This window comes from Schistocerca nitens, chromosome 8, assembly GCF_023898315.1.
Source record: "Schistocerca nitens isolate TAMUIC-IGC-003100 chromosome 8, iqSchNite1.1, whole genome shotgun sequence".
NCBI classification, from domain to species: domain Eukaryota; kingdom Metazoa; phylum Arthropoda; class Insecta; order Orthoptera; family Acrididae; genus Schistocerca; species Schistocerca nitens.
In genome coordinates, this window is record NC_064621.1 from 217739302 (window position 1) to 217766363 (window position 27062).

Consider the following 27062-nt stretch of genomic DNA (forward strand, 5'->3'; position numbering starts at 1 on the left):
TACCAAACAGAGGAAGCCACACTCAGAGTTTCTAACAGTGGCGACTTATGGAAATCACAATGTGCTAGTACTTTCTGTGAGCAGCACCTGGAATGTGTTAAATGTTAAGAAATATAAAATGATGCACTTCATAAAACGAAAAAGCTTGGGATCCTATGGCTATAATAACAAGTCACAGCTGCATTCCACCGACTCACACAGATACCCGAGTAACTTTGGTAGGGATATGGAATTGAACAATCACAGACTCCGATGGAGATAAAGCAAGTAATTCTCCATTCATCGTCACAAGAATAAACCTCATGTAAACATTACACTACGTTTTCTTCCGTGTTTGCTGGAACCTCATTGGAGGTTGTTTCACGTGGATAAGAAGCCAAACTGTCTAGAGTACAGTCAAGTATGATAATGCGGATACGTTTTATGCTGTGCGTTACGCGTACATCAACGCGGTGATAATACGGGAGTGTTACTGGCGCATTTAACTTGGACAGCACTGACCAGCCACGTGGTCCAACTAACCTGCAGTAAATTGAACTGTTGTATTAAAGACGCAGAAAGAGACTAACACGGAACAACATAGCCTTTAATATCATTTAATTTTTCAACAGAAGGAAATACTGGTACAGCTCAGGCGATATGCTTCTTTAGTGATCTGATGCAAAACATAACATGCTCTCAATCTTAGCTAATGTAGTTACAAGAGCGATGAAAATTCCTGACTAACAAGGATAATTTTTTTGCATGAGCTATGTGTGACATAAAATGCACTGCTGAGATTTTACCATGTAGTTATATATTGAAAGCACTGGAGGTATTACAGTCGTCTGGTAATCTCTGAACTTCCATATTCGGACTCTGAGGAAAGCAGTTCATTTCAGTATTGCTACGCTGATAACGAGGCGAACACCAGGATCCCAAGCCACCAAAAAGTCCACATTTCCTCCTCCTCTTATGACGTGCTGTTCTGCACCTCACCATCGTTCAGCAGTGAGGTATCACAAAGCTTCATGCATTAGTTCCAGTAAGTTTGGCAGCTTAAATGTCTTGTTATTTCTCGTAACAAATCCCTTAACTTGGCTCCAGATCAATTCTATGGGGTTCAGATAACAGCAGTACAGTGACAACTGAAAAAATACAGCATTTGTACAGTGTGCTCGACACCGTGAAAATTGTTTTCCACGTTTCTAAGATGCTTATTACTCCGGCTAGTGAGAGACCACTTCTATCCTATAAAACACTTAACATATTCAAGAAGTATTTCATTTTTCTCCAAAAATTTTAATTGTGTAGTGGTTTCTTAAGTTCAAAATGTGTAACAATCTTTTATAATATATCGATAATTAAGAACGTGTATTTGCAATGAAAATCACAATTCTGCATCTGGTAAGTAATTAGAAACCAGAAGACGTGCATTTATACTTGAAAAAATGATGATTAAGTATGAGTTGATTGCCACATATTGATCCAAACAGAAAAAAAATGGTTGATCACAACAAGTTTTGAACTGTTGCCCACCGGACCGCTCAATTATCAAACAACAATGCTGCCAATTATGCTGAGATTACAGTTAAAACTGTATGTCTCATTTATTACATCATGTTTCTCAGCAAAGTTCAAGGCACATTTTTCCCTGTAATGTTGTGAAAAACATTAAGAACAATTTGTTTCTAGCCATTAATGGTTGTGTGTGTGTGTGTGTGTGTGTCACTACATAGCAGGAATCAGTGTCATCCATTTTCACAGTATGTGTGAACAGTGAGACAATCAGAGTACACATAGCCCTTACAGAGACTGACAATACATAATTTTTGAAATAAAAATTGCGTAGCTAAAGTATGGTTAACAAAAACTTTGATGGCTGTTAATTCATTAGAATATCTTGACGTTTCATTTACAGTGACACAACAATAGAATATCTGATACGTAAATTGGACCTACTTCCAGAGCAAAACACCACCAGTGTACAAAAGCTACGGCTGCTGACCAATCATCGCAATTGTGTTTGTTTACATCAGGTTTATTCTTATGATGAACAGAGTATAGGGAAACAATATCAGTCTGCAAAGGGAATTTCTTACAATCACTGGTGTGACCTATCCTAGTACGCTGCTGAAGTGTGAGAGACCTGTACCAAATAAAGAGGGACATTGAGTGTGTACAGATGACAGCACACATGGTCACATATTAGTCTGTCATGGAGTGTGTCCCTGAGATGCTGAAGAAACTGCTGGCACACACTCCAACTATCCCAAGAAAGTTTCAAGAACCGGCTTCAAATGACTACGAATATACTATACTATCCCTCATGTATCACTTCATTAGGGACAATAAGGACTATGTTAGATTAATTACAGCACACACAGGGGCAATCAATCAATCTTCCTGCACTTCATAAGTGAACGGAATGGGAAGAAATCCTAATAAATGGTACAATGAAACATAACCTCTACTGTGTGCTTCACAGTGGTTTCTAAAGTATAGATGTACATTGATTTTTATAACTGAACACAAAGTTTAGAACAAAGACAAATTGGCTTTTAATTCGATGGAAAACTGTTTCTGAATACCACTGAAGTGGATCTAAATCCACACCATTTCTTCTTATCAACAACCATACTAATAAACAAAAAAAAATGTACTCTAACGCAGCACATGAGCATGTCCATCAGACACAAAGTGACGTTCGATATCGTAACAGTCAATATAGGGCTTAACCCAGTAGTTGCCCTCTTGGGGAATCCTTATAAACAGTATGCTGATTTGCAACAGGGTAGTGCTTTTCATTTTAGGGCCCAATAGAATCCCTGTCACATTGTCCACAGTATCATTGGTGGCTGGAAAGAAGAATTTGTCTCTGGTTTGCAGATTTCTGGTTGTCCAATATGGATGTCTGCATACTTTCTGAATTGAAATACAACAAATCTAATAAAATGCCTTAATATAATTTCTGGTTTTCAGATACCAATGGTCTCAAGTTTAACAAAGACGTATCCATCAAACAATGAAATACACGTCTGTCAGTGTGTTCTCCTTGGGAATGGCAATCTACAAACAGCCCAATTTATTACATATTTTTAAGTACACCACGAGTTATGAGGTGGTAAATATTCAGACCAATGAACCAGGAGCATGAAATCAGTGCTGAAAATATTTAAAAAACCTGCACCAAATTAGCAGTGTGCACTTCTCTAGTAAACATATGCCCTCTGAAGGAAGATATTCCCAATGGACTGGGAGTTCACACACATTACGCCATGCATACAAATCTACTTTTGCAGTCAGTTCATAAGGCAGTTTCGCAACTTTAAATGAAATGATTCTTCAAGCACAGGCAAACAGTCTACCCTACCAGCTACATCTGTTCTAGATGTTTTGCCCTCTGGTCCACTTGATACTGTGTTAAGATGACCATGAGTTACTGTAAAAGTGTGTGAAACTAGGAACAGTAACTACATCATCTGTACCAAATCTCCCTTTTAGTTGGGGAAATTTTCCAGACTTGGAAAAAACTCCCTGAGAATTCAAAGTGTTACAAGGAAGATAGTGTCAAAAAAAACTGGTAAATTAATGACAAGCCACAGACATAGCAGTCACATACCACATTTTATTTATTTATAAAACTCAATAAAATTCAGTTTCAATGCTACGTTAAAAACAGAATTCCCCAAGATTTCATGGAATTCTTGAAATTCCCCACGATTGCCCTGATTTTACTAGGTAAGACTTAATTCCCCGAGAATTCCAAAAGAAACGCAATCTTAATTGCATATAAAATCTCCATGATTCCCTACCTATCTAATGCTTTCATATATGCATAGATTTGAATACAAACATTCCACAGTCTACTTACAGTTTTGAAAAATAAAAAGCTATTTCTAATTCAGCGTTGCCGAAGTTTTCCCAAGTGAAATTACCTGATATCCAGAAAAGTTTTAACATTTCTCCCTGACAAATTTTTAAGATCTGAAAAGTAAGTTAAGGCATAAGTTGACAATCTTGCCTTCGCAGCTAAGGTACAAGAAACAATAGTGCAAACAAGGAGTACTAACATCAACATCTTTCGTAATGAACTGATTTTATATGGAGAAAGCAAGCCAAATGGTATGTGTGTTCCATTAAGACCACCGATATTTTATTTCAATAAAACAAAGCACATTTGGTGACAAAAATACGCATTTCCTTGCAGTCGCAAGACAGATTTAAAATATCTTCTGATTCCGGGAATAACCTCAGAAAAAGTAGGCCTCCTGAAAGAAGTGTATAAGGTGGGGAAGAATTGTGTAAACCAACACTACGTGACCACCAATAAAATATTGTTGCTAATTACCCACTGTGGACATCTATTATTTTACATGTATTCTGTGATTTTTCTTTTGAGAAATATACAAGTGCATAGTGTACAAACTGAAAGTGACTAACAATTTCCTTCTTTTTATTGTCCATATTTCTAACATATAAACTACTTTTGAAGTGCCAAAATGTACAAGAACAAATAAAACGTCTATAAAATGACACACTGTACAATGTACTTGTGGTGAGACAGTTGCAATTCCTCACATCAATCACCCATAGCCTCTGGCCTACTGAGGAGCACCACAGTCCTGAGTTCAAGGATAAACCATGAAAATCCACTGCATTACGCCACACACATACATACTCGGCCCCTGGGCAGGTCAGTGAGACTAGATCTGACTGACAGGGCCTGTACATCAGTGGAAACCAAAAGACTTCAGATCGGCAGGCCCAATTCATTCCAGATACACACCGAAACAGCCTGCGGTTTTGGCCCGTCATGAAAATCCACTCATGTGGGCAGTTATTCACAAGCCAATGAAATGAGACCACAGTGATCAATCATGTAAACAGGTAACTTGTTTACTCTGGGCATCAGTAATGAGGACAGGTAGCAACTCAAAGATGATTGCTGAGCCACAGACAGGCATGTAGGAAAGAATCCCACTCTCACAACTAAATTTTCAGCCATAACTTTTGTCAGAAAATGAGATCATGTGTAGTAATTCGAGAATTTCTGTGTAAATTCTGGAACTACTCAGCCTTCTACTGTCTCGAACACACAGTATTCTGGATGAGTGTGGAATGGTAGAATCCTACCTACTGCTCGTCAGATGTTTGTGTGTGCAGGTTTAAAATCAGTTGCAGGAAGAAAGTAGACACGGCGGACAAACGGCACTGACAAGTACCTGTTGGACAATCCATAGATGCTTTAGCGAGTGTGTAAAGAACCACCATGGCGTTTATATGCAGCTCTGTGGTTATTGGGTCACTGACTATAGTCGTTATAACAAAGACAGTTGAAAAAGAACTCTTGAAATTTCTTGATGTAATCTCGCAATGGACAAGACTTATTTTCTGACTTATGTTAAGAAAAGTTATTGTATCAAAGTCAACCTTCTTTTAACTGTAATTTAAATTGTTTCTGACATTTGACTATGAGGGACTTACCAGAAGTTATATATTTATGTTGAAAGTGTGAGTTTTATTGTGTATGAGAGTCAAATATATCGCTAACTGATGAAAAGCAAAGTTTGTATGTCTACTTATTTCATAAGTAGAAAGAGTCTAAAAATTCCTATAACTAGCATTATTCGACTGAGAAGAAGTCGAAAGTATTTCCAGCAGCCGGCTATCCAGTAAAGAAAAGTGGCTGCAAATTCCAAGTAAGCCACTTCATAAAGAAGTGGAAGGTGATTTGGGGGACTAAATCTAAATTCTGTAACTCAGATTCACTTTTATGTCAAACATTAGAACTTAGCAAAAGTACACCAGTACAGTAAGAAAAGTTGCAACGACAATTATCAAAAGAAACATCCACCTTCAAATTTAGATCCAGTAGCTTCACAAAAATTTGTACCGGGTAACCATATCACAGAATGGGAATGTAGGAACTCGTTTTGGTAACCAACCCATAATTAGTAGTAATGAGATAAATGTTCAATCTGGATCCAGGGCTGGGGCCCAGGTCTGGAGGTTTATTAGGCCTTATTCCATATAAGTATGTTAACTTTACACACAAAATACCCACAAAAGAATGGTTGCTGCTTGAAGAACCAAGCTTAGCTACTAATAACCCACAACCTATAATAGCAGGGACAGTGGAAACTTCAGAGGCTAACATTTATAGATTTAGGGAGTGAGATAGCACTCATCTCAAACGCATTTTTTTAACTCTATACAGAATAAACAGCACTTACCTTTATTGCCAGTGACTGGAGTATACATAATCGGGATAACGGGAACAAATAGTAAACTTGTAAAATACGAAACTCAAGCGAACTGTTGTATTGGACATATGTTGTTTCATCAAACTCTTAATAGTAGAGAATATTAACAGAGATGTACTGTTTGGCTTAGATTGGTTGTTAAGAGTTTAAAGTTGTCATAAACTGACAATCATCATCTTTGTTATGGTAGAGGGGACAGTAGACGTTTGTAACAAATAGCCACATTGAGGAACAAACAATTTAGTGTCAGTGTCTACGATTAACAGCTACAGCACAATTATCACCAACAACTGATAATGTGGATCAATTAACACATCAAACTCATATACAAGACTAGTTAATGGATCCCTAATATTAAACGATCAAGAGATTTGTATAAAATTTTAATGGAGTATGAAGTGGCGTTTCCAGATTGTTCAGGTAACATGAGCGACTATACCAGTAACTTCAAAATCAAAGATGATACATTCTTTTGCAAACTGTATCCAATACCAGTTAGTTTGAAGGAAGCAGTTCAGGATGAGATTAACAGAATGATTGATGATAATATTATAGAACAAAGTTCCAGTGTAATGAATGATCATCTGGTCGTGGTGAACAAAGCTACAGGCGGGGTACGATTAATCTTATATGCTCGTACATTAAATCGACATACAGAAAGAGAGAGATCGACTGATTAATATCGACAAATTATTATCTATGTTCGAAAAGGCAAGATTCTTTAGTACAATCGACTTGAGCGCAGGATATTGGCACATAAAATTACATCCAGAATCCAAAAGTATACAGCCTTTTTGTTCGAAGGAAAATCTTATTTCAATGTATTGCCATTCAGATTTAACATGTGTGTGTCCATATTTATAAGTGTGTTAGATCAAACAACAGGGAGACACTCATTGAAGGATCTGACAATATATGTAGACGATATCTTCACAGCTATTTGGAAGGACTATCGTCTAACTTTGTGCAAGACTGGAAAAATTAAAAGAAAAAGGTATTACGGTGAAGCTGTCTGAAATGTTTTTCACCCGCCACGAACTTAAATTCTTAGGTCCTATTATAGGGGTAAGAGGGAATTAGACTGGACCCTGAACGCATAAAAGCTATCAAAGAATGTCCGCACCCCAGAAATGTGAGACAATTAAAAGGATTTATAAGTATGGCCGGATACTATCAACGGTACATACGACGGCAAGAGTAAAATGACCTGAGAATTTTAAGTTTATTAAGAAAGGGAGTACCTTGGACTTGCGATCAAGGTGCAAATCATGCATGTGAAAATGTTAAAAGAGCGCTTGTTGAATCGCCCATATTACATCATCCATGAGTGAACCGTTCAAATTTTCGACATATGCACCTGATTACAGTGTTGCTGTCTAACATTTCCAAGGAGAAAGGGATCAAAGTAATGTAAAACACACAATCACAGCCTTTGCTAGCTGTAGCCTAAATAAGCACAAACCAAATTACACAGGTACCGAAAAGGAACAATTGGCGATTGTGTGGAGTATTCAAAAGTTTCAAACACTAGTATGGGGATCAGAAATCCATATTTACACTCATCATTACAAGCTTTATTCTTTCTGATGAGTAGTCTCTTACTACACAGGAGGTTGATGCAATAGATGCTTTTCCTACAGGAATACGATATGTAATAGGTTCAGAAAATATTGTACCTGATGCTTTGTCGAGGCTACCCATAGGAATGGAAGAATTGAAACATATGGAAGGGCCCGGCATTATTTTTGCCATTAATTTTGTCAGAGGAATATCCGAACATCATTGTAAAGCAAATGGCTCAAAGAATAACAGGAAATATGCATCATGATCCTTATTTCACATAAATATTTTCTATGTGTATCCAGAACTCGTTACCCCTAATCAATTAGGAAAATGGGAAATTGTAGATCATAACTTAATTTGGAGAGACAGCATAACATCAGAGCGTTGGCACTTATGTATTCCGAAGGTAATGGAGGACGAACTTGTGTGGTATGTTCACACAGGATATGGACACCTCGGAATCAAAAAATGTATGTCCCATATGAATAAGTTTTACTATTTCAAGAAACTAGGTCATAAAATAGCAAGTGTGATTAGAACTTGTGGAGTAAAAAGAGAATAATACTCACGTGAAATACAAAATGTATCCTATTATTCCCAAGTCATTATGCAACCTCAAAGCAGCAAATTTTTTTGGACGAATTCCACAAGGGAAGGGAGGAGTATCATATTTTGGTTATAATAGAATGCTGGTCAAAATTGTTGAACTATATCCCATTACAAGGGCAAATACACAGACGATTATACACTGTTTACAACAATACTTTCTAGAAGTAGGTAAACCAAAACTGTTTCTTACAGATAATGGACCACAATTTGTAACGAATTTAGAGAATTCCTAATGTGGGAAAGAATTCAACAAGTGTTTATATCCAATTATAACACATCAAATCCGCTTGAACGAGTAAGGAAGGAAATTGGAAAATTATGCCGTACTTACTGCCATGAAAAACATACTCCGTGTGCAACGAAAATTAAGATCTTTGAACTCATCCTAAATGAATTACCCCTTTTATCAACTGGGTTGACACCTTTAGAAGTTATGGGCAAACCTTTTATAGAAGAACCTCTAACTGTTTTAATTGGCCTGAACAACCTAGTGTCAATTACAAAGTAAATCAGGAAATAGTTTCTAAGAATTTAATTGAAAAGGCGCTACAAAGAGTATGTAAGCATAACGAAAAGGCTGTGGAACCTCAGTACCAAGTCGATGACCTGGTTCTTAGAAAACATCTTCACAGCTCGACTGAAGAAAGAGACTCATAAATTTGTCCAAAAATATGAGGGACCATACCGGGTACAAACTGTGATCCATCCTAAGACGTTATTTTTAGTAGCTCCCACAACTGGATGAGAGAAGGGGAAATACGTAAAGGATTAAAATTGTACATCCCCAAGGACGTTAACATTCCGAGTTAACGGGTAGAGTAACGACCGCCGGATCCCGAGATGCCTTCGGTGTTTCTTCCAGCACTGAATTCCTTTAAAATCTAGAACTATCCTATCTTATTGCTTAGAAAACCATATGACTAGAATAGAGAACTTAATAGACTCACAGAAAAAAGTGATACCTAGATGAAAAACTGAAGAGTATTATATTTGTGGAAAATATAATTTTATGTGATTAGCTAAACAACTGTTAATTGTAGTGTAGAGATGATCTACTTTGTATTGAGTATTTTGTACCTTTTGAGATGCAATGTAGGTGGGAGGGTTTGTATAAATTTTGAAAGAGAGTGGGTATTGTAGCTGAAAGCATGATTTACAAGAACAGATAAATCATGATTAAGTAAAAACACACCTTTCACACAACCCTCACAAACAAGTATGCCTGATTTTTCATCATTTGCCATTTCCATAAGGTTCCTAGATTTCCTTTGGGGACCTCAAAGGGTGAAAGTGGGACAAGTCCGTTCTGTAGGTGACGATTTAACACCAGTCCTCCTCCAGCATCTCACTCGGGTACGTGAGGGGTAGGGATCCTAGGAGAGAGGGCTTAGAAGGGTTTCCTGTCTTTGGAGCTATCTTCTTTCTCTTCTTCAATCCTAGCATCCACATCTATTTTTTCTTTTCTTACTTCTCATTTGAGAACCTGTCAATGTTTTCCCTCTTTTCATATTCACATACTTCTATCGCTGAAGTCTCTCCTTATTTCCGTGTTTACTTGAAACCTTAATCTTATCTTTAGATAAGAAAGGCAAAACATCAGACTACACAAACATACATCCACATACACACAAATATACACTTCTAAACAAACCCACAAGCAAGGCATAGGTACTGATCCTAAGAGAAGGAGACAATATCGCGACAAAAGTCACAAATTTTATAGGGATTATTCTGGGAAGTGTGAATTCTATGAACAACTAGCATTATTATGTTTCGTGGAAATAAATGAGTGTCAAAAGAACACTTTCATTTCGCCCAGAGTTCCTCCAAGCTACAAATAATGAAATTAGTACATACTAGGAGGAGAACAAAACATCTGAATAGAAAATAGACTACTCGTGTCAAACACCTGAAGTTTACGACTGAGGGGAAAAAAAGGAAATAAAGAAAAGAATAAGTCCTCACAATTCCTAAATATTAAAACCACGAGTAAATGCTCATGTCTTAATAACAAAGTAAAATAAGGAAATAGCAGAGAAACAATAAGAGGAGAGAGAATTGTTAATGAAAGGAAAGGTATGTATATAATCATATTTAAGAAATGTATACTGTTAACATATGAAATGATATAATAAGTGATATTATTTGCATAACAATTACATATAAAATATTGTGTGTTCGATCTGGAGGGGGGAGGAGGGGGTGGAGGATATCTAGTGATTCGAGAATTTCTGAATACATTCTAGAACCACTCAGCCTTCTACCATCTCAAACACACAATCTTCTGGTTATGAGTGTGGGATGGTAGAATCCTACCTACTGTGCATCACATGTTTGTGTGTGCAGGCTTAAAATCAGTCACAGGAAAAAAGTAGACGCAGCTAATAAACGGCAACGACAAGTACCTGCCTGGCAAAATCCACAGATGTTTTAGTGAGTGTGAAGAACCATGGAGTTTAGATGCAGCTCTGTGCTTATTGGGGCATTGACTATTGTTGTTATAACAAAGACAGTTGAAAAAGAACTCTTGAAATTTCTTGATGTACTTGCTATAGGCAAGACTTACTTTTTATATATATATATGTTGAAAGTGAGTTTTATTGTGTATGAAAATCAAATACATCATTAATTGACGAAAAGCAAAGTTTGTATGTCTACTTATTTCATAAGTAGAAAGAGAGTAAAAATTCCTTTGCCTAGCATTATTCAGCAGAGTAGAAGTTAAGGGATTCCAGCAGCCGGCTATCCAGTAAAGAAGAGTGGCTGCAAATTCCAAGTAAGTCACCTCGTAAAGTGGAAGGTGGTTTGGGGGAATAAACGGAAATAACCCAAGATCCACATTCACAATTGGAATTACACACACACACACACACACACACACACACACACACACACACACACACACACACACACACACACACACACACGACCGCTGTCTAGTCTCGGAAAATCAGATCCAAACAAATTACTCTATAACTCCCTGCCCCTCGTCAGCAACTGCCAGGCTAGCAGCAAGAAGTGGTGGCAGCACTGACTGCAAGCTGAGGGGAGTGGCAGGAAGGAGAGAAGCAGTAGTAATCAGGGAGTAGGGAAGCGGCACACATGCTCAGCTGCGCCCAGCCAGCGACTATGTACGACATCTCACCTCAGTAAACAAACCATTTCACCTACAGAGACAAACGAGATTTTTCCATTTTTTTTCAAATTTCCCTGATTTCCAGAACCTGTGGCAACCCTGTAATTACAATGTAACATATTTTGGACCATTTTCAGCACAAAATTCCAAATTAGTCTGTAGTATTAAAAACTGAAAATCTGATTTTTGTGCCATGTTGCAATATTAGAACTCCCCTTAACTATAGAAGCCATCCAAAAATGAGGAAATGATATGCCTCTTACATTCAAGTGTGCACACGAACTGTTTTCTATCATGTTACACAATTTTGGTAATCATTCTCCATTTGTATTGTCATAATTTATATAATCTCTAATTCCTGAAATATTAGCTGCAACATTCATTCTTCAATACAAAAATTTTACAGCATGTAATGAATAAAGTTGCATGTAACTAGGAACTGATATCAGGCAATATATTTGCTTATATGTATGAACAGCACGGCAACGGCCTTGCTGCAGTGGATACACCAGTTCCCGTGAGATCACCGAAGTTAAGCACTGTCGGGCGTGGTCAGCACTTGGATGGGTGACCATCCAGGCTGCCATGCGCTGTTGCCATTTTTCGGGGTGCACTCAGCCTCATTATGCCAATTGTGTAGCTACTCCACAGAATAGTAGCGGCTTCAGTCAAGAATACCATTATAACGACCGGGAGAGCAGTGTGCTGACCCCCAACGCCCCTCCTACTCGCATCCTCCACGGCAGTCGGATGGTCCCGGTAGGTCACTCGTGGCCTGAAGACTGACTTTATATGTACGGCACAGAAGACAACTTCCTGTAAAGCCCTTACAAACAATTCCCTTATTGATTTTACATTTTGTAATATAGGAAATTTTACTATGAATGAAACTTACTGTTTATATCAGAAGAGTAACAAGGACAGGTGACAAATTCCTGCTGAACTCTACGTCAGCTCTGAAGGCGAGTACCTATAAGGGCTCCAGTAACTATTGATACTATTAATCAATTGTTCACTGTTTATCTCAAGCCAAACATGGTACTCATAATTATTGGAAAAACTGTTGTGAGAATATTAATACCAATGATGTAAATACCACTGCAAAAGGGCTAATATTAGACAGCAAATATTCTAAAATTGGTTTCTGTTGAATATATTCATTAGGAGACAGGAACATACAAAAAGTAAGCACTTTTTCAAAAAAACACCAGTACTGGAGATGGTTGATATATTTATTAAGAAAAAACTTTCTTACACCACATCTGCATTACGCAGTAAGAACACAACAGCCACCGATTTCTTTTATTTTATCCTCAGCCTGTTTGGAGAAGAATTTCGCTTTCACGATCACAGGCTGTTTCGGTAGGCGACCCTTACCCAATACTTTGTAGTAACCCTGCAACACAGTAAGTGCATCATGAGAGCTATAAATTTTCAGAAAAACTTGCTCATATTATAGAAACACATGTAATACAAAAGACTGGACAATTCTGTTTTATTCAAATTATTTTTGAAAGAAAAGTCAGAAATAATTGTGCACATTCTGTATTTTTTACTCCTAAACTTCTGATATTACTCTTAATACTTTAAAGCAGTACTCGCCTACTGATGTGCACATAATTCACACACAAAATTTAATTAAAATGCCCAGTTAGCACCAATAATTTTTTTTTTTTTTTGAAAAACTGCAGACCACACATTGACACCAATTGCCTTTATCAGAACTATGAACAGTCCCTAGACAATAGCTAACACTTTAAAATTCATATCTAAACTGAAAAATGCCACAAATCTCCACAATCAGCAGTTGAGGTAATACATTTCTTCCATCTACTTCAAGGCGAGAAATAATATTGACAATTAACAGTAATGTAAACTGCCACAGCTATTATTAAGATATTAGCAACTGAAACATCCCCAACAGATATACATTGTGTAACTTGGTAGGCTTCATTTCAATAAACATCCAGAACAATAAAGTTGTATAAATGTTCCAAATATAGTGCCTCTAGCACACAATTCATTCAAAACACACTTATACAGTCAAAATCTGAACACTTTTTTCATTTCACAATATCTTGTGTTATTCAATGCGATGATGCCATTGTGTCACCTGACTGATGGAAACTTCAGTATTCATTCTGAATGTCATGTCATGTGCCAAACCAATGTACAATGACAACTTTCATATGAACTGTTCAGTGAATGAAACACCTGAAATGAATTTTTTGGAAGAATCTCTTCATATTGATAGTAGATCAATCAAGTGGTTCTGCCTTCTTAAGATACACCATTTGTGTTGTCTGCCAACAAGGCAAACCTTTCCCACAATTTTTACTTTTTTGTATCCAACCAATATTTTTTGCTTCCCTTATTTCATGGAATCGTGTTAAGGTCACACAAGTGCTTTTTACTACGAGCTATGACATGGAAGATTCGAAAAGTTTGAAAACTTACATGTAGGGAAATATCACCAAACACACAGAACATGAAACACTGATAAGTTATATGAATGGAACTGTCAGCACCACAAAAATATGAACTAGCATTTTGAACAGGAAAGAAATATGCAAATGACCATTCACAATCAACAAATGTGTGTATTTTTCTGTATGTATACAGTTTGTGTAAATGTTTTTATGTAATAAACTGTTTACATCAGTTATTATTCCAGCTCCATGCATAAATTACACTGTCAAGAGCAGACATTGTGCATTTTGATGCTGTGCTGAACACATGCAATGACCTTCAGAAAGCTTACAGAAAGCTTGGCACAGCCCCTCATGTAGCATTTCTCAGTATTTGATTGGAGTATGGTGTCATGTTGCACACTAATCTTGTTTACAAATGTTATACAGACAAGGAATGGGGAACTTACACCAACCATACAAATAATTATTTAAATTTTCTACTTACAGCTTTCACAACATCAATTACTGGTGCTTTCCCCTCAGTATTGTCCTTATACTTTTGCCTTGTCTGTTCCGTGACAAGGGTCCATAATTTGTCAAGGTTGATTGTGGGACACCACTTCGTATTGCGTCTCAAGTGGTAGTTGCGCATACCAAGCTGAAAGAAAATGAGCACTGAAACCACACTCTACAACCAAAAAATTACATAATATACAGCATAATCTGAAAAATACAGTATTATTCCAATGTTATAAGAATGTCGAGTGCAACTATTTTAACAAACTGATGTGAGAACATTAAAAAAATGAACAGTCATTAAGTGGAAATTACAAAACCATTTTAATAATATCTGTTGCAGACAGATGTATTACAGCTCTGTCTACAGTTCAAGGACATGATACATCCCATCACAACCAAGTGAATGGTGCTTTGCATATAACAATCTGTTGTCCCCAAGATTTCCCAAGTGAAATTCCCTGATTTCCAGAAAAGTTTTAGCATTTTTTCCTTACGAATTTTGAGATCTCAAGGGTAAGTTAAGATGTAAGATGAGTATCTGCCTTTGCAGCTATGGTACAAAAAATAGTAATGCAAACTAGGAAATATCTAAAAACTTTCAAGCAGATGACGTTTCCTGATGCAAACAAAACTATCAAGGACTAACATTAACATCTTTTGTAATGAACTGTTTCTAGATGAAGAAAGCAAGCCAAATGGTATGAGTGTTTCTTTAAGACCACTGATATTTTATTTCAATAAAATGAGACATTTCATGACAAAAATATGCCTTTCCTTGGAGTTACAAGACAGATTTAAAATACCTTCACTGATTTCAGAAATAACCTCAGAAAAAAGTAGGCCTCTTGAAATAAGGTGTGTAAGGTGGGGAAGAATTGTGTAAACTAACACTGTAGGTGGCCAATAAAAAGTTGGTTCTACTATGTTATCGTGAGTTATTACCCACTGTGTTTTATCTACTATTTTACAGGTATTGTGTGGTTTTTCTTTCGAGAAATTTGAGTATACACAGCATACAAACCACCAGTGACTGACAATTTTCTTTTTCTTATCGTCCATATGTCAACATTTAAACTACTTTTGAAGTGCCAAAATGTACTATAACAAAATTCTACACTGTGCCATTCACTTGCAGTGAGACAGTCACAATTCCTGAACTGGCCCATTGAGGAGCATCGCAGTCCTGGGTCCATGGATAAACCATGAAAATATGCTGCATTACAGCGCACACAAACAGACCCAACCTCCGGGCAGATCAGTGAGACTAGATTCGATGGGCAGGCCCTGCACATTAGTGGAACCCGAATGTGCTTCAGATCGGCATGCTCAGTACATTACAGATACCTGCAGAAACGGCCTCTTGTTTTGGTCCATTGTGGAAATCCACTCATTTGGCCAACTATTCATGAGCCACAGACAGCATGTTGATCAAATCAGACCACAGTGGTCACTCAATGCAACAGATAACTTTTTCAAATACTCTGAGAATCAATAATAAGGGCATGTAGAATAGACAATCACACTCACAACCAAATTTTCAGCCATAGCATGTCGGGAAACTAAAGCGCGAACACATTCACACAATCACTGACAACTCATGCACACATGACCGTCTCTGGATGCTGTGCCTATAGTCTCTCAGAATAAGATCCAAACAAACCACACCTCAAGCCTCCCTCCCTCTGGTCAGCAGCTGTTAGGCTAGTGGCAACAAGTGGTGTCTGCACTGACTGCAAACTGAGGGGAGTGTTAGGAAGGGGAGAAGCAATAAGATTGAGGGAGTAGGGAAGCAACACACGAACTCAGCTGCACCCAGCCAGCAATGATGCATGACATTTCAGTAAACAAACCATTTCATCTAATGAGACATTTTCCAGTGTTTTGATTTTCAAATTTCTGATATTTCCCTGGTGTGTTTGGAAATTCTCTGATATTACTCTATTTCCAGAACCTGTGGCAATCCTGATAATGCTGTAGCAATATACATGGGTATTCTAAGTGACGAATCAAATTTCAAAAATTTGTATGTATTAAAAAACACAAATCCAAATTCAACATTATTTATACTAATGAAAAGAGGAACTTTCAAAGTTTTGGTAGGCAGCAGCAGGAAAGTGGTGATGGTTTGTGAAGCGGGTGGTAATGTTTGCGCAGCAATAGAGCCGTCATTCCATTTCATTGTCAGCTGTGAGTGAGACGACTGGAGCATAAGGTTTTCTGCATTCTTGAGTTCACGAAAAGTGAGTCACAAATTGCAGTGCAGCGGGCATTTCATACCAAATTCAGTATTCAACCACCAATTCACAAAAGCATTAGCCTTTGGTATAAGCAATTTAAACAGTCTTGAGTGTGACCAAAGGAAAAAGCACAGGCCGACTGCTTGTGTCAGAGGATGTCCGATGGATTCAAGAAAGTTTTGTGCACGGTCTCAGTAAGTCTACCAACAGAGCCAGTCAATAACGTTGAGTACCCAAACCAGCTGTATGGAAAGTTCTGAGATGGTGTTTGCTGTACCAGCTCTACTGTTATAACTTGTGTAGGCTCTCAACCCCAATGACGAAGAGAAGCATCTCACATTTTATGGTCATGTGCTAGAAAAGATGGAGGATGACGCATTTCTACAGCATGTAATTTTTAGCGATGAAGTGAAGTTCCACCTTTGTGGAAAAGTCAATACACAATGTAGGCATAGGAGGTTTGGAAAATCCACATTCACCATTGCAACAAGAAAGAGACACACCGAAGATCAACTTGTTCTGTGCCGTATCCTGTACAAAGGTTTAGGGACCATTTTTCTTTGCGGAAAGAACTAACAGGAATTTCATACCTGGACATGTTAGAAGAATGGCTGTTCCTCAAGTTATGGAAGATTCCCAGGACTTCCTTTTCCAACAGGATGGAACTCCACCCCATTGGCAACATGTTGTACAAGGCTTTTTGAACGACTCCCTTCCTCAGCACTAGATTCGTCAAAGGGGATTTGAAGACCCAGCTCTGCACTTCTGGCCACCAAGATCTGATCTCTCACACTGTAACTATTTCTTATGTGGTTATGTGAAGGAAACCATTTATGTCCCATCTCTATCAACCACTCTGAACGATCTGCAGAACCGAATCACTGCTGCCGTGCACTCAGTAAGAGCAGAGACGCTTGCGCACGTCTGGGACGTTTGGCTACTATGTCGATGTTTGCCATGGAACCAACAGTTGCCACATTGAAAATTTATTATTATCAATTAATTATTATAAACTAATTAATTGCAAATTATTAAACTGATGTCAAAAATTATGAAAAAACTTTGAAACTTCCTCTTTCCATTGGTATAAAGCTTGTTCATTTTGAATTTGTACTTTAATAAATATGAAGTTATGAAAATTGCTTCATCGTTTAAAATAACCTGTATTTCAGTGAATGTAAATTATATTACTGAGAAGAGGTTAAGTAGTCTGGTGTTATTAGTTTCACTAGACTTTCTTTTTAAGAAAAATAAGGACTTTTCCTACTTGAGGGCATTTTCTTTGTCTGCATAGTTAAATGTAATAACTTTGCATTTCCTTGGGCCATAATTTCTACCACCATTATTTTTCTTTCACACTTTAAATAAGAATTTTCATTAGAAAGAGTGGCAGCTACATAATTATTACGTGTATATGCCATAGATATAGATAAGCTGTTGCCTTTCCTCATCTAACAAGTAGTTTTCTTATATCTAAAAACAAAGATGATGTGACTTACCAAACACACAGACACACAAACACACACACAAAATTCTAGCTTTCGCAACCAACGGTTGCCTCGTCAGGAAAGAGGGGAGGAGAGGGAAAGACGAAAGGATGTGGGTTTTAGGGGAGAGGGTAAGGAGTCATTCCAATCCCGGGAGCGGAAAGACTTACCTTGGAAAAAAGGACAGGTACACACACACACACACACACACACACACACACACACACACACACACACACATCGATCCGCACATACACAGACACAAGCAGACATTTGTAAAGGCAATTGTTTGCAACCATTCCCAGCCCAAGTTTTCACAGTAACTATACATTCTTAATTATTTCATTCAGCATATTCAATTATTTTGCTGCTATAATTTGCTTGAAACTTTCATTTTCTATGACAAGAGCCTAATTCTATCAGATTTTCTGACAACCTACTACCCAAAAATACACTGCAAACCCAGTATCAGACGCCAATAATACTGTTGTGCTAAAAGGGACAATAAAACTTACTGGTCCATGTGCCATCACTCAAAACACTGCACTGTGAGAACATGCACCAGTTGTGAGATTCCCGAAGGCAGGATAACTGATGAGCACCATCAGTTTTTCCTCCACAATAAAATGTATTTCAGAAGCTTGTACTACATGTCATTGGCTCCATGCTCCATAAGGTATATTGCACAAATTCATCCAGTAACAACAATTTCTTCCTCTTCATTCGTGTAAGCCCTCTTACTACTAATGTAACGACACAGACCCTATTATCCTATTTCCATAAGTATATTTCAATGCCATTTGATTTCATAGTGAATTCTTATAAAAAGAAAATGTGCATTTGACATGAAGAGAATCTCGTGTGATAGAAGTATTAGCCTGAAGCAAGGGATCTATTATGAAAAGTATAATGGAAACAGCTACGGAACAAAAGTAATTTTCCATTTTGATAAAGTGCTAAATACAACTATCAAGCAAAATACAAAATGCAATGTGCAGCACTTTTGAGTTACAGTATGTACTGAAATATTTCATGAAGTTTCAATAAAAACACCAACATATTATGAAAATTTAAACCACTCACTTTCAACTATTTTATATCCAAAAAACAGAAAAAAAGAGCCAAATGTATTTCCACTATCTATCCATGCGTAACAAGGAAGCAGCCGAAGTTCCGAAGAGGTAAAATATGGATGCAAACACTCAAGAAGTTTCAACAGTTATTAAAATAATGTTTAAACAAAATTTTTCAGCACACACTGGATTATTAAAGGAACATAGGCGAAATGCTGCATGCAAGTAAATGCTACAACCCTTTGAGTTCTAAACATCTGGTCAGAAGCGGAACCTCATCATTAAACTCAGTTCGCCGGTTGTTTAATCATCATTCCAGATCAATCGGAAATAAGCGTGTAGAAAGTCAGAAACCTCACCTTACCAAAGTAGCCAGGGTGATACTTGTCAAAATTGATGCGATGGTGATGCATACCACCAGCATTACCTCTTCCACCAGGATGTTTCCTGTGCTTTCCTGTAAATAAGGATTAAAAATTATATCATCCGCATACAACTACAGATGATCAAGCACACAATCCACAGAAAGAATATACGAGGGTTGGAACTTTAATATTTACAGCTCGTACAAAATAGACACGTGTTTCAAAGCTTTGCTGACCTTCAAAGTAGTCACCAGCACTGTGTATAACCCCAGTGCCAGTGATGTGGATGTCTTAGGATACTCTTAGCAGCGCCAGTTGTGTTGACTGAGCGGCGCTGTCTATTGCCCAATGAATTTTTAGCAGTTCTGAAGTGAATGCCATAAAGTGTTTCCTTCAGTTTAGAAATCGAGTTGAACTCATGAGGGCTTAAGTCAGGAGGGTGCAGTAGATGGTATTCCACTTAGCAGCCCCATCAGTCAAACAAATCAGTAACAGCTTGCACTGTATGTGCTTGAGCATTGTCCTGCAAAATGGTGGTCAGGTCCTGCAGAAAGAGTCATCACTTCTGTCTCTATGCCATTCATTTTTAGAACTCAACCTACAACCAGCTTAGAGACAGAAGTGACGACACTTTATGCAGGATCCGACCACCAGTTTGCAGGACATTGCTCAAGCACATACAGTGCAAGCTGTTACTGATTTGTGTTACTGATGGGGCTACTAAGTGCTACACCACCTACTGCACTCCCGACTTAAGCCCTCCTCATGAGTTCAACTCTATTTCTAAATAGAAGGATACACTTCACGGCATTCGCTTCAGAACTGCTACAAAGTCGTCACGCAATAGGCTGTGCCGCTCGAACAGTCAACACAACTGGCACTGCTTAGAGTATCCTATGACTTCCACATCACTGGCAACAGGGTTATACACATTGCTTGACTACTTTGAAGGTCAGCGAAACTTTGAAACATGTATATTTTTGTACAAGCTGTAAATAAATAGTTGCTACTGTTAAAGTTCCAACCTTCATATTTTCCCAATTTTGAAAAATTGAACAAAGATCATTGAGCCACAAAATTGAACTTTATGCCTGAACAGTTAAAAGTATACTGAAATGATTACCGCCAACTCTTACATTAGGTAAAGCACACTTCAGCAAGCAGATATGCTTTATTTTTCTTCCAGCTTGCCCACCAAGTTATATGGCATAAAAAGTAAATTCAACAATGACCAATAACATTTTGCAGTAAAAGTGTACATATGGAGACAACACCTTTTCCACTGCATGGTGCAAATGGTAACTGTTTGTTTAGTTCACTCAGGGAAGTGAAAACAATGAACCACAAGCTGGATGACAAGGCAGAACCAATGAGAAAGAGTGCTTCATAAATTTTTTGATGTCAGATGTATGCAATTATGTTGTGGCATAATGGAACATGCGCTCACAAAACAATATTCCATTAAATTTGAACTGTACTCTGAGGTCCATGCCTAACAACCATCTCTGAAATCTCGACATCCTGAAAATATGCCACAAAGTTCTTGAAAGGAGCGCACATCACTGTCATTATACCCAGTTTTCATCCAGCCAGTAGTTGGCTCCTCCAACTCACAACCAAACTACTGTATTTACTCGAATCTAGGCCGCACCCGAAAAATGAGACTAAATTCAAGGGGGGAGAGCAACATTTTAGACTTCACCTCCAAACCAAAACAAAGTTGGTCCATTGTAATATGAGAGACAATTTAGTTCAAATGAACGACGATACAGCTACAGTAGTTTGATTCGTGTGGTAAGCTTAGCATTTAAGCTTTACCACGTGGTCATTGCTATGCGTCAGGCGCTCCGTCCGTATTTATACAGGTACACTGCCTTTTTCATGTGCTTCGCCTGGTTTGAATTGATTGCTTATTTTTCTTTGATCTGATAAGTGCCGTTCTCTTTGTTATAGGTGTTTCCGTCACTAAGCTCAAAATGCATTATTGTAAAAAAAAGGAATTCTCTCATTAGCGAAACTATGGCAAGAGACTGCCATTTGTTGTTACTTACACTGCTGCTTTCTTTGATAATGATCAACAAGAACCAAATAATAGACTGCGTATCACAGATGGTCTGAATGAAAGTTCAGCGAAAATTTTTCTCTGTTTGAAAATCTTTCCAGACACCTCTTTAGTACATTACATTTTACACAGAAATTAGTCATCTTAGATTTAAAAATATAGTCAGTTGCTGAGCTTCATTTCTGACTGTATCACTATTCTGCATAAGAACAATACGAATACAAACATGACATGATTTGTATATTCTTCCGCGTTTGCTGTTGTCTCACTCTAGTTCCGTAGTTTATTAGGCAGACAGGATTTAAATGAAATAGCAGGAAATATGAAGGAATACATGGCAAAATGACAAACTGCCCATTGGCTTCTGTCTCGGGTTCTTCGGCCGACGTTCATCTAATGATTTTTCTGACGTTTCACCAGCACGAGTGGCTGGCATTGTCAAAGCTTCACCCTCCATTGCCGGTGGTGAACTAGAGCCGAGCTCGCGGGCGCAGACTATATGTACCTGGCGCGCCAATGTCCGAGGGCTTCTCCGCGGTCATTTCCGGTGCAGTTCTCCTCTTGCTACCTGCGACGGTCGTTCGCTGCAGTACCGCACCGGAAATGACCGCGGAGAAGCCCTCCGACATTGGCGCGCCAGGTACATATAGTCTGCGCCCGCGAGCTCGGCTCCAGTTCACCACCGGCAATGGAGGGTGAAGCTTTGACAATGCCAGCCACTCGTGCTGGCGAAACATCAGAAAAATCATTAGATGAACGTCGGCCGAAGAACCCGAGACAGAAGCCAATAGGCAGTTTGTCAACAAGTGGCCACAAAAGCCTTAATTTTGTACATGGCAAAATGTTTACATTCGTATTATTCTTATGGTGAAGAGAATACTGCATGTGATTCACAATTCATGAAAGCTCCTATTAGCAACCATCTCGTCACAGGTAGGAAAAAATTCAGAAGGTAGAGTTGGCCGTATTGACAAACATCCCAAACAGTCTTGCCAGTCGGATTTTCGTCGTACATTGAAAAGCTGCTACATTCGAAGATGAACAATACGGAATTTGTATTTACTTCGTTGGATAACGTATTAAAATGCAGTTGTCGAAATCGGGGCGGAGGAAAAAAGCTCGTCTTCCACCTTTTTTTTTTAATTTATTTACTGACGCAGAGGTTTTGGCGCTAGTATTTATCTTCGTGCCTGCTAAGCATGCCTGTATAGTGCTACATATATTCGACGGCAGAAGTTAGTTGTGGCGGCACCTATCAACATTTTCCAGAACTTCCACTTACTTTGCACTCAATTCTAAGCCGCAAGCAGTTTTTAGGATTACAAAAACCGGAAAAAAAGTGTGGCTTAGATTCGAGTAAATATGGTAACTTTTTTCAAGGCAGACTTTAAAAGCTCAAATCTGCAAACGTGGGAAAAAAGAGGACAGGAACTTCCAACCCATGTAAGATGATCCAAACTATAACATTTGAGTATGAAGAAATATTCCCGGAAATGTTAATTTCAAGAAACAGATACCCAATAAACATGAAAAACTAGTGGGGCTAACCCGCCTTACAATCCACAACTACCACAGCAGTAACCATCAATTTTGAGCACTTTAAGCCATAAACCACAGTATGTTGTATCTCCTGCTGAAATTCATAATTAAGAGACTCATTGACTATACTATCACCAGATTGACTACACATGACAAAATAATTACCAATGGTAAACGAAACGTCAATACCATCGCTGCACTATTGTACACAGCGTTCTAACTACAGTATTTCAGTGAACATTAATGGAGCACAGCAATAAAAACTTTACAAGAGAGCAAAAGCCTTTTCAAACATTATTTACCATGTGTCCCTCTCAAGGCATCAGGCACTTTACTTCCGCAAATATTTAGTTTTTGCGGTATTTAACTGGTGTCAGCCCAAATACGACTCATCACATCTCATGCAACGACCAGTGTCAACTGAAAGCAGCGTTTCCCCATTACGAACAAAACGATTAAGGGAATTTTTTAATGCTCATTCAAAAGAACATCCCCGCCCCAAATTAGTCTAGTGCAACATTTTTTTATTATGAAGTATGGACAGGAACAATAAAACACTAAGAATAACCAGTACTCCAGAAGTGACTCAGCAGCACTGCTGTATGGCTGTAGCAGCCAGCATGCATGAGGGCACTTCTGCTAATTGGTGGCTTAGGGCACTAAATAGCGAGATTATCAACACTCACTCTGGTACTGTCACTGATGGAGTGCTTGTTATTTTTCATGTTTTACTGTCCCTGTTAATAGACACTGATTACCATGGAAACTGTATAAAGCAGTTTGGGGCCATTAAACCACATAATTTTCTTTATACTGGGAAACAAACAAAAACTTTCTAATGACACTGGTCATCGCATGAAAGATGTGATGAGCAGTATTTGTTTGGGCCGACTCCCACTACAAACTGTAATACTTAATTACAAGTGACTGCCAAATAAATAATCCTGACCACTCTTGGTAACACCCTGTATATGACCCTGTCAAAGAGTCAAAATAAACCATACGAGCACATGCATGAAAACTATGACAAACTTAGCAGTTCTACCAGAAGCAATTTTAGCACTACAGTACAAACAAGTAATCTATTGTATCTGAATACAGGAGATTACACAAGCGTCTGATTCCACCCGACTGTTTTGACATCACCAATATGGTTGAAACAACCATTCTCAACGTCTCCAATATGGCACCTATGATATTACGTAAACACGACAACTAACACGAAAATCCATATAAAATCAATAAACACATCACCCACCAAAAATATAAACACATACAAACACACCACGATCCGTGACGACAAAAACACCAAAAAATTCCAAAATTCCGTTACAATTACAATATAGACAGGAATCCGTCACTTCCCTTTATCTACACAGCTCAACCACAAATGTTGTACCACAAAATAAAAACCAACTAGCCTACTCATAAAATTATAATCACACCGCAACTATTGATATCACAAAACAAAAAAACAACAAAAATTGCAATCTGGCACTTCCCTTGACCTATTTGGTCAACAGCAGCTCACGATACCAAAACACACAGAGCTACGACGACACACTGGAATCTTACAAGTCCCTCGACCTACACAGGACAGCAGCAGCAGCTCACAATACCAACACACACACACACACACACACACACAAAGCAAAAGCAAAACCAAAACAAACCCCCAACTCTTATATTCAGCTTGCATACACTGCATTTCACTATCTCAGCCACAAGCCCAAAAAGTTGCAGAAAGTTGACGGACATATCATCCCCCATTTCGGCCCGCAGACGCACACTATTGAACTTAGAAGTCATATCCATACCTAACAAAAGAAGCCACAAATTGAATTAAACAACTTACTGCCCGACAAACAGCAAAGCAATAACATCAAACACCGCAATAACAAACACAAAGGAAACTTAATTCTTAACTCAATGAAACTAATTTACATACTTGTATAACAGTCACAACCGATAAATACACACTTCAAGCACAGACTCCCAAATTAACCCAACACACCACCAGAAGACACCACCAACCCCAACAAGACGACATCTACAAACACAACACACTCAAACTATACATTCTTATGTCACAGGTGAAAGCTGCTGACCGAATACAGTACTTTGTGACTGGTTTTCAGAGACACATGAAACTAGTATAAACTCCAAAATACATTAAAATATGACATACGGAACAAATCTGAGGATCCAGTACCACAGCAGATGAATCTCAAAGATATGGTGGAAAATGAAAGGCAGTGATACATCTTTGTAACACAGTGTGGCACACTTTTTCCACTAAGAGAAGAACTAGACAACACTAACAACAAAATCTAGTAGTTAAGCTGTCCTACCCACATTCATCAAAAGTCTAAAATACACAGGGCTAATTTTTGGTGTGGGCAGGAAGGGGGCAGTTAAAGAAATAAGTAACACTGAAATCAAAGTTTCTCAGCTGCATATGTGTCTGTAACACTAACAATGGTGGTGGTGATATCACTTCACAAGCCACTGCAGCGTAACGTTCAGGCAACTTTACATACATGCTGTTGACATGGGATGTTTAAACCAATACCATCGTAATCACGACCCAACTAAAACGAACTAGGAGACATCTGGCTACTCTACCATTACTTAGAAAATAATTTCAAACATACTTGTAACACATTTTAGGATAAATTAGAAAGCGACAATTTTAACTTAAACGTTTACATATGCCTACATAGTGTTTACTTCAAAAAAGCGTAAAACAAGTACCATTTGAAAGTACAACAAATACGACTCTCTCTGCAGCCGAAACAAATGACATTCATTGAACTGGTGAGATACATATATTACATGACTGTAATACATTACTCCAAACAACAACACGTAAAATGCTAGATAATGATAAAAAATGTGCGACAAGAAATTACCTATTCGTCCATGTCCGTGACTCACATGACCTCTCAGCTTCCTCGTCTTCTTCTTGTGTGTAGACTGGAAAGAGGAAAAAAAATAATCTTCTATGCACAAAGAAAAAAATTAGCTACACGTACTAAAATTTATCAGTTGCGAACACTCTACACAAATACATTCAGTCCGCCCGTTCGCTGAATTCATCATTTCTCAACATCTTGTGCAGGTGTAATGCACAATTCAACAAATCCATTATCACACACTACTTAAATATAATCTTCAGGACCGAAATACCGTTCACATTATGGGGGTAAGTTTTAATATGCTCCTAACAACCATTCGTAACACTGCCTATTATAAAGATTGATAATTAGTTTACAGATATCATAGCGGCTGAACAAATTCCAAACTTACCATGTTCACGTGTCTCTTGCAGGATGCAAAGGAACAGCCCGATATTACACGTACCAAAGGTACTACTCTAGCTGTCAGAGATCTCACTGAAGCACTACTGAAGCAAGACGAGATCGACTCACACTGGACCTCAACGGTGGTGGTGGTGGTTAGTGTTTAACGTCCCGTCGACAACGAGGTCATTAGAGACGGAGCGCAAGCTCGGGTTAGGGAAGGAGTGGGAAGGTAATCGGCCGGGCCCTTTCAAAGGAACCATCCCGGCATTTGCTTGAAACGATTTAGGGAAATCACAGAAAACCTAAATCAGGATGGCCGGAGACGGGATTGAACCGTCGTCCTCCCGAATGCGAGTCCAGTGTGCTAACCACTGCGCCACCTCGCTCGGTGGACCTTAACGGATAGGCAAGATGGATCACGAACGAAAGGCAACCTTGGATGGACTCACTGGGCAAACTTGACGAGGTGATTAAAAGCCCTTAAGCGGGGTTCACACACGTAACAAAAGTG

General features: G+C 38.3%; 1 protein-coding gene and 1 pseudogene across 1 annotated transcript; one reads left to right on the top strand and one right to left on the bottom strand.

The window, feature by feature from the left end:
* The first annotated feature begins 12034 nt into the window (after nucleotides 1–12034).
* On the top strand, nucleotides 12035–12152 carry LOC126199751 (5S ribosomal RNA; annotated as a pseudogene).
* A 614-nt stretch (nucleotides 12153–12766) lies between these two features.
* Nucleotides 12767–26647, bottom strand: LOC126198969 (60S ribosomal protein L27a). The gene is made up of 5 exons (XM_049935626.1): nucleotides 26556–26647; nucleotides 26159–26222; nucleotides 19640–19737; nucleotides 14470–14622; nucleotides 12767–12949 (listed from the first exon to the last, which is right to left on the bottom strand). The coding sequence occupies exons 1-5, from the start codon at nucleotides 26556–26558 to the stop codon at nucleotides 12821–12823; spliced, it is 447 nt and encodes a 148-aa protein (XP_049791583.1). The 5' UTR covers nucleotides 26559–26647; the 3' UTR covers nucleotides 12767–12820.
* Between the last annotated feature and the right edge of the window lie 415 nt (nucleotides 26648–27062).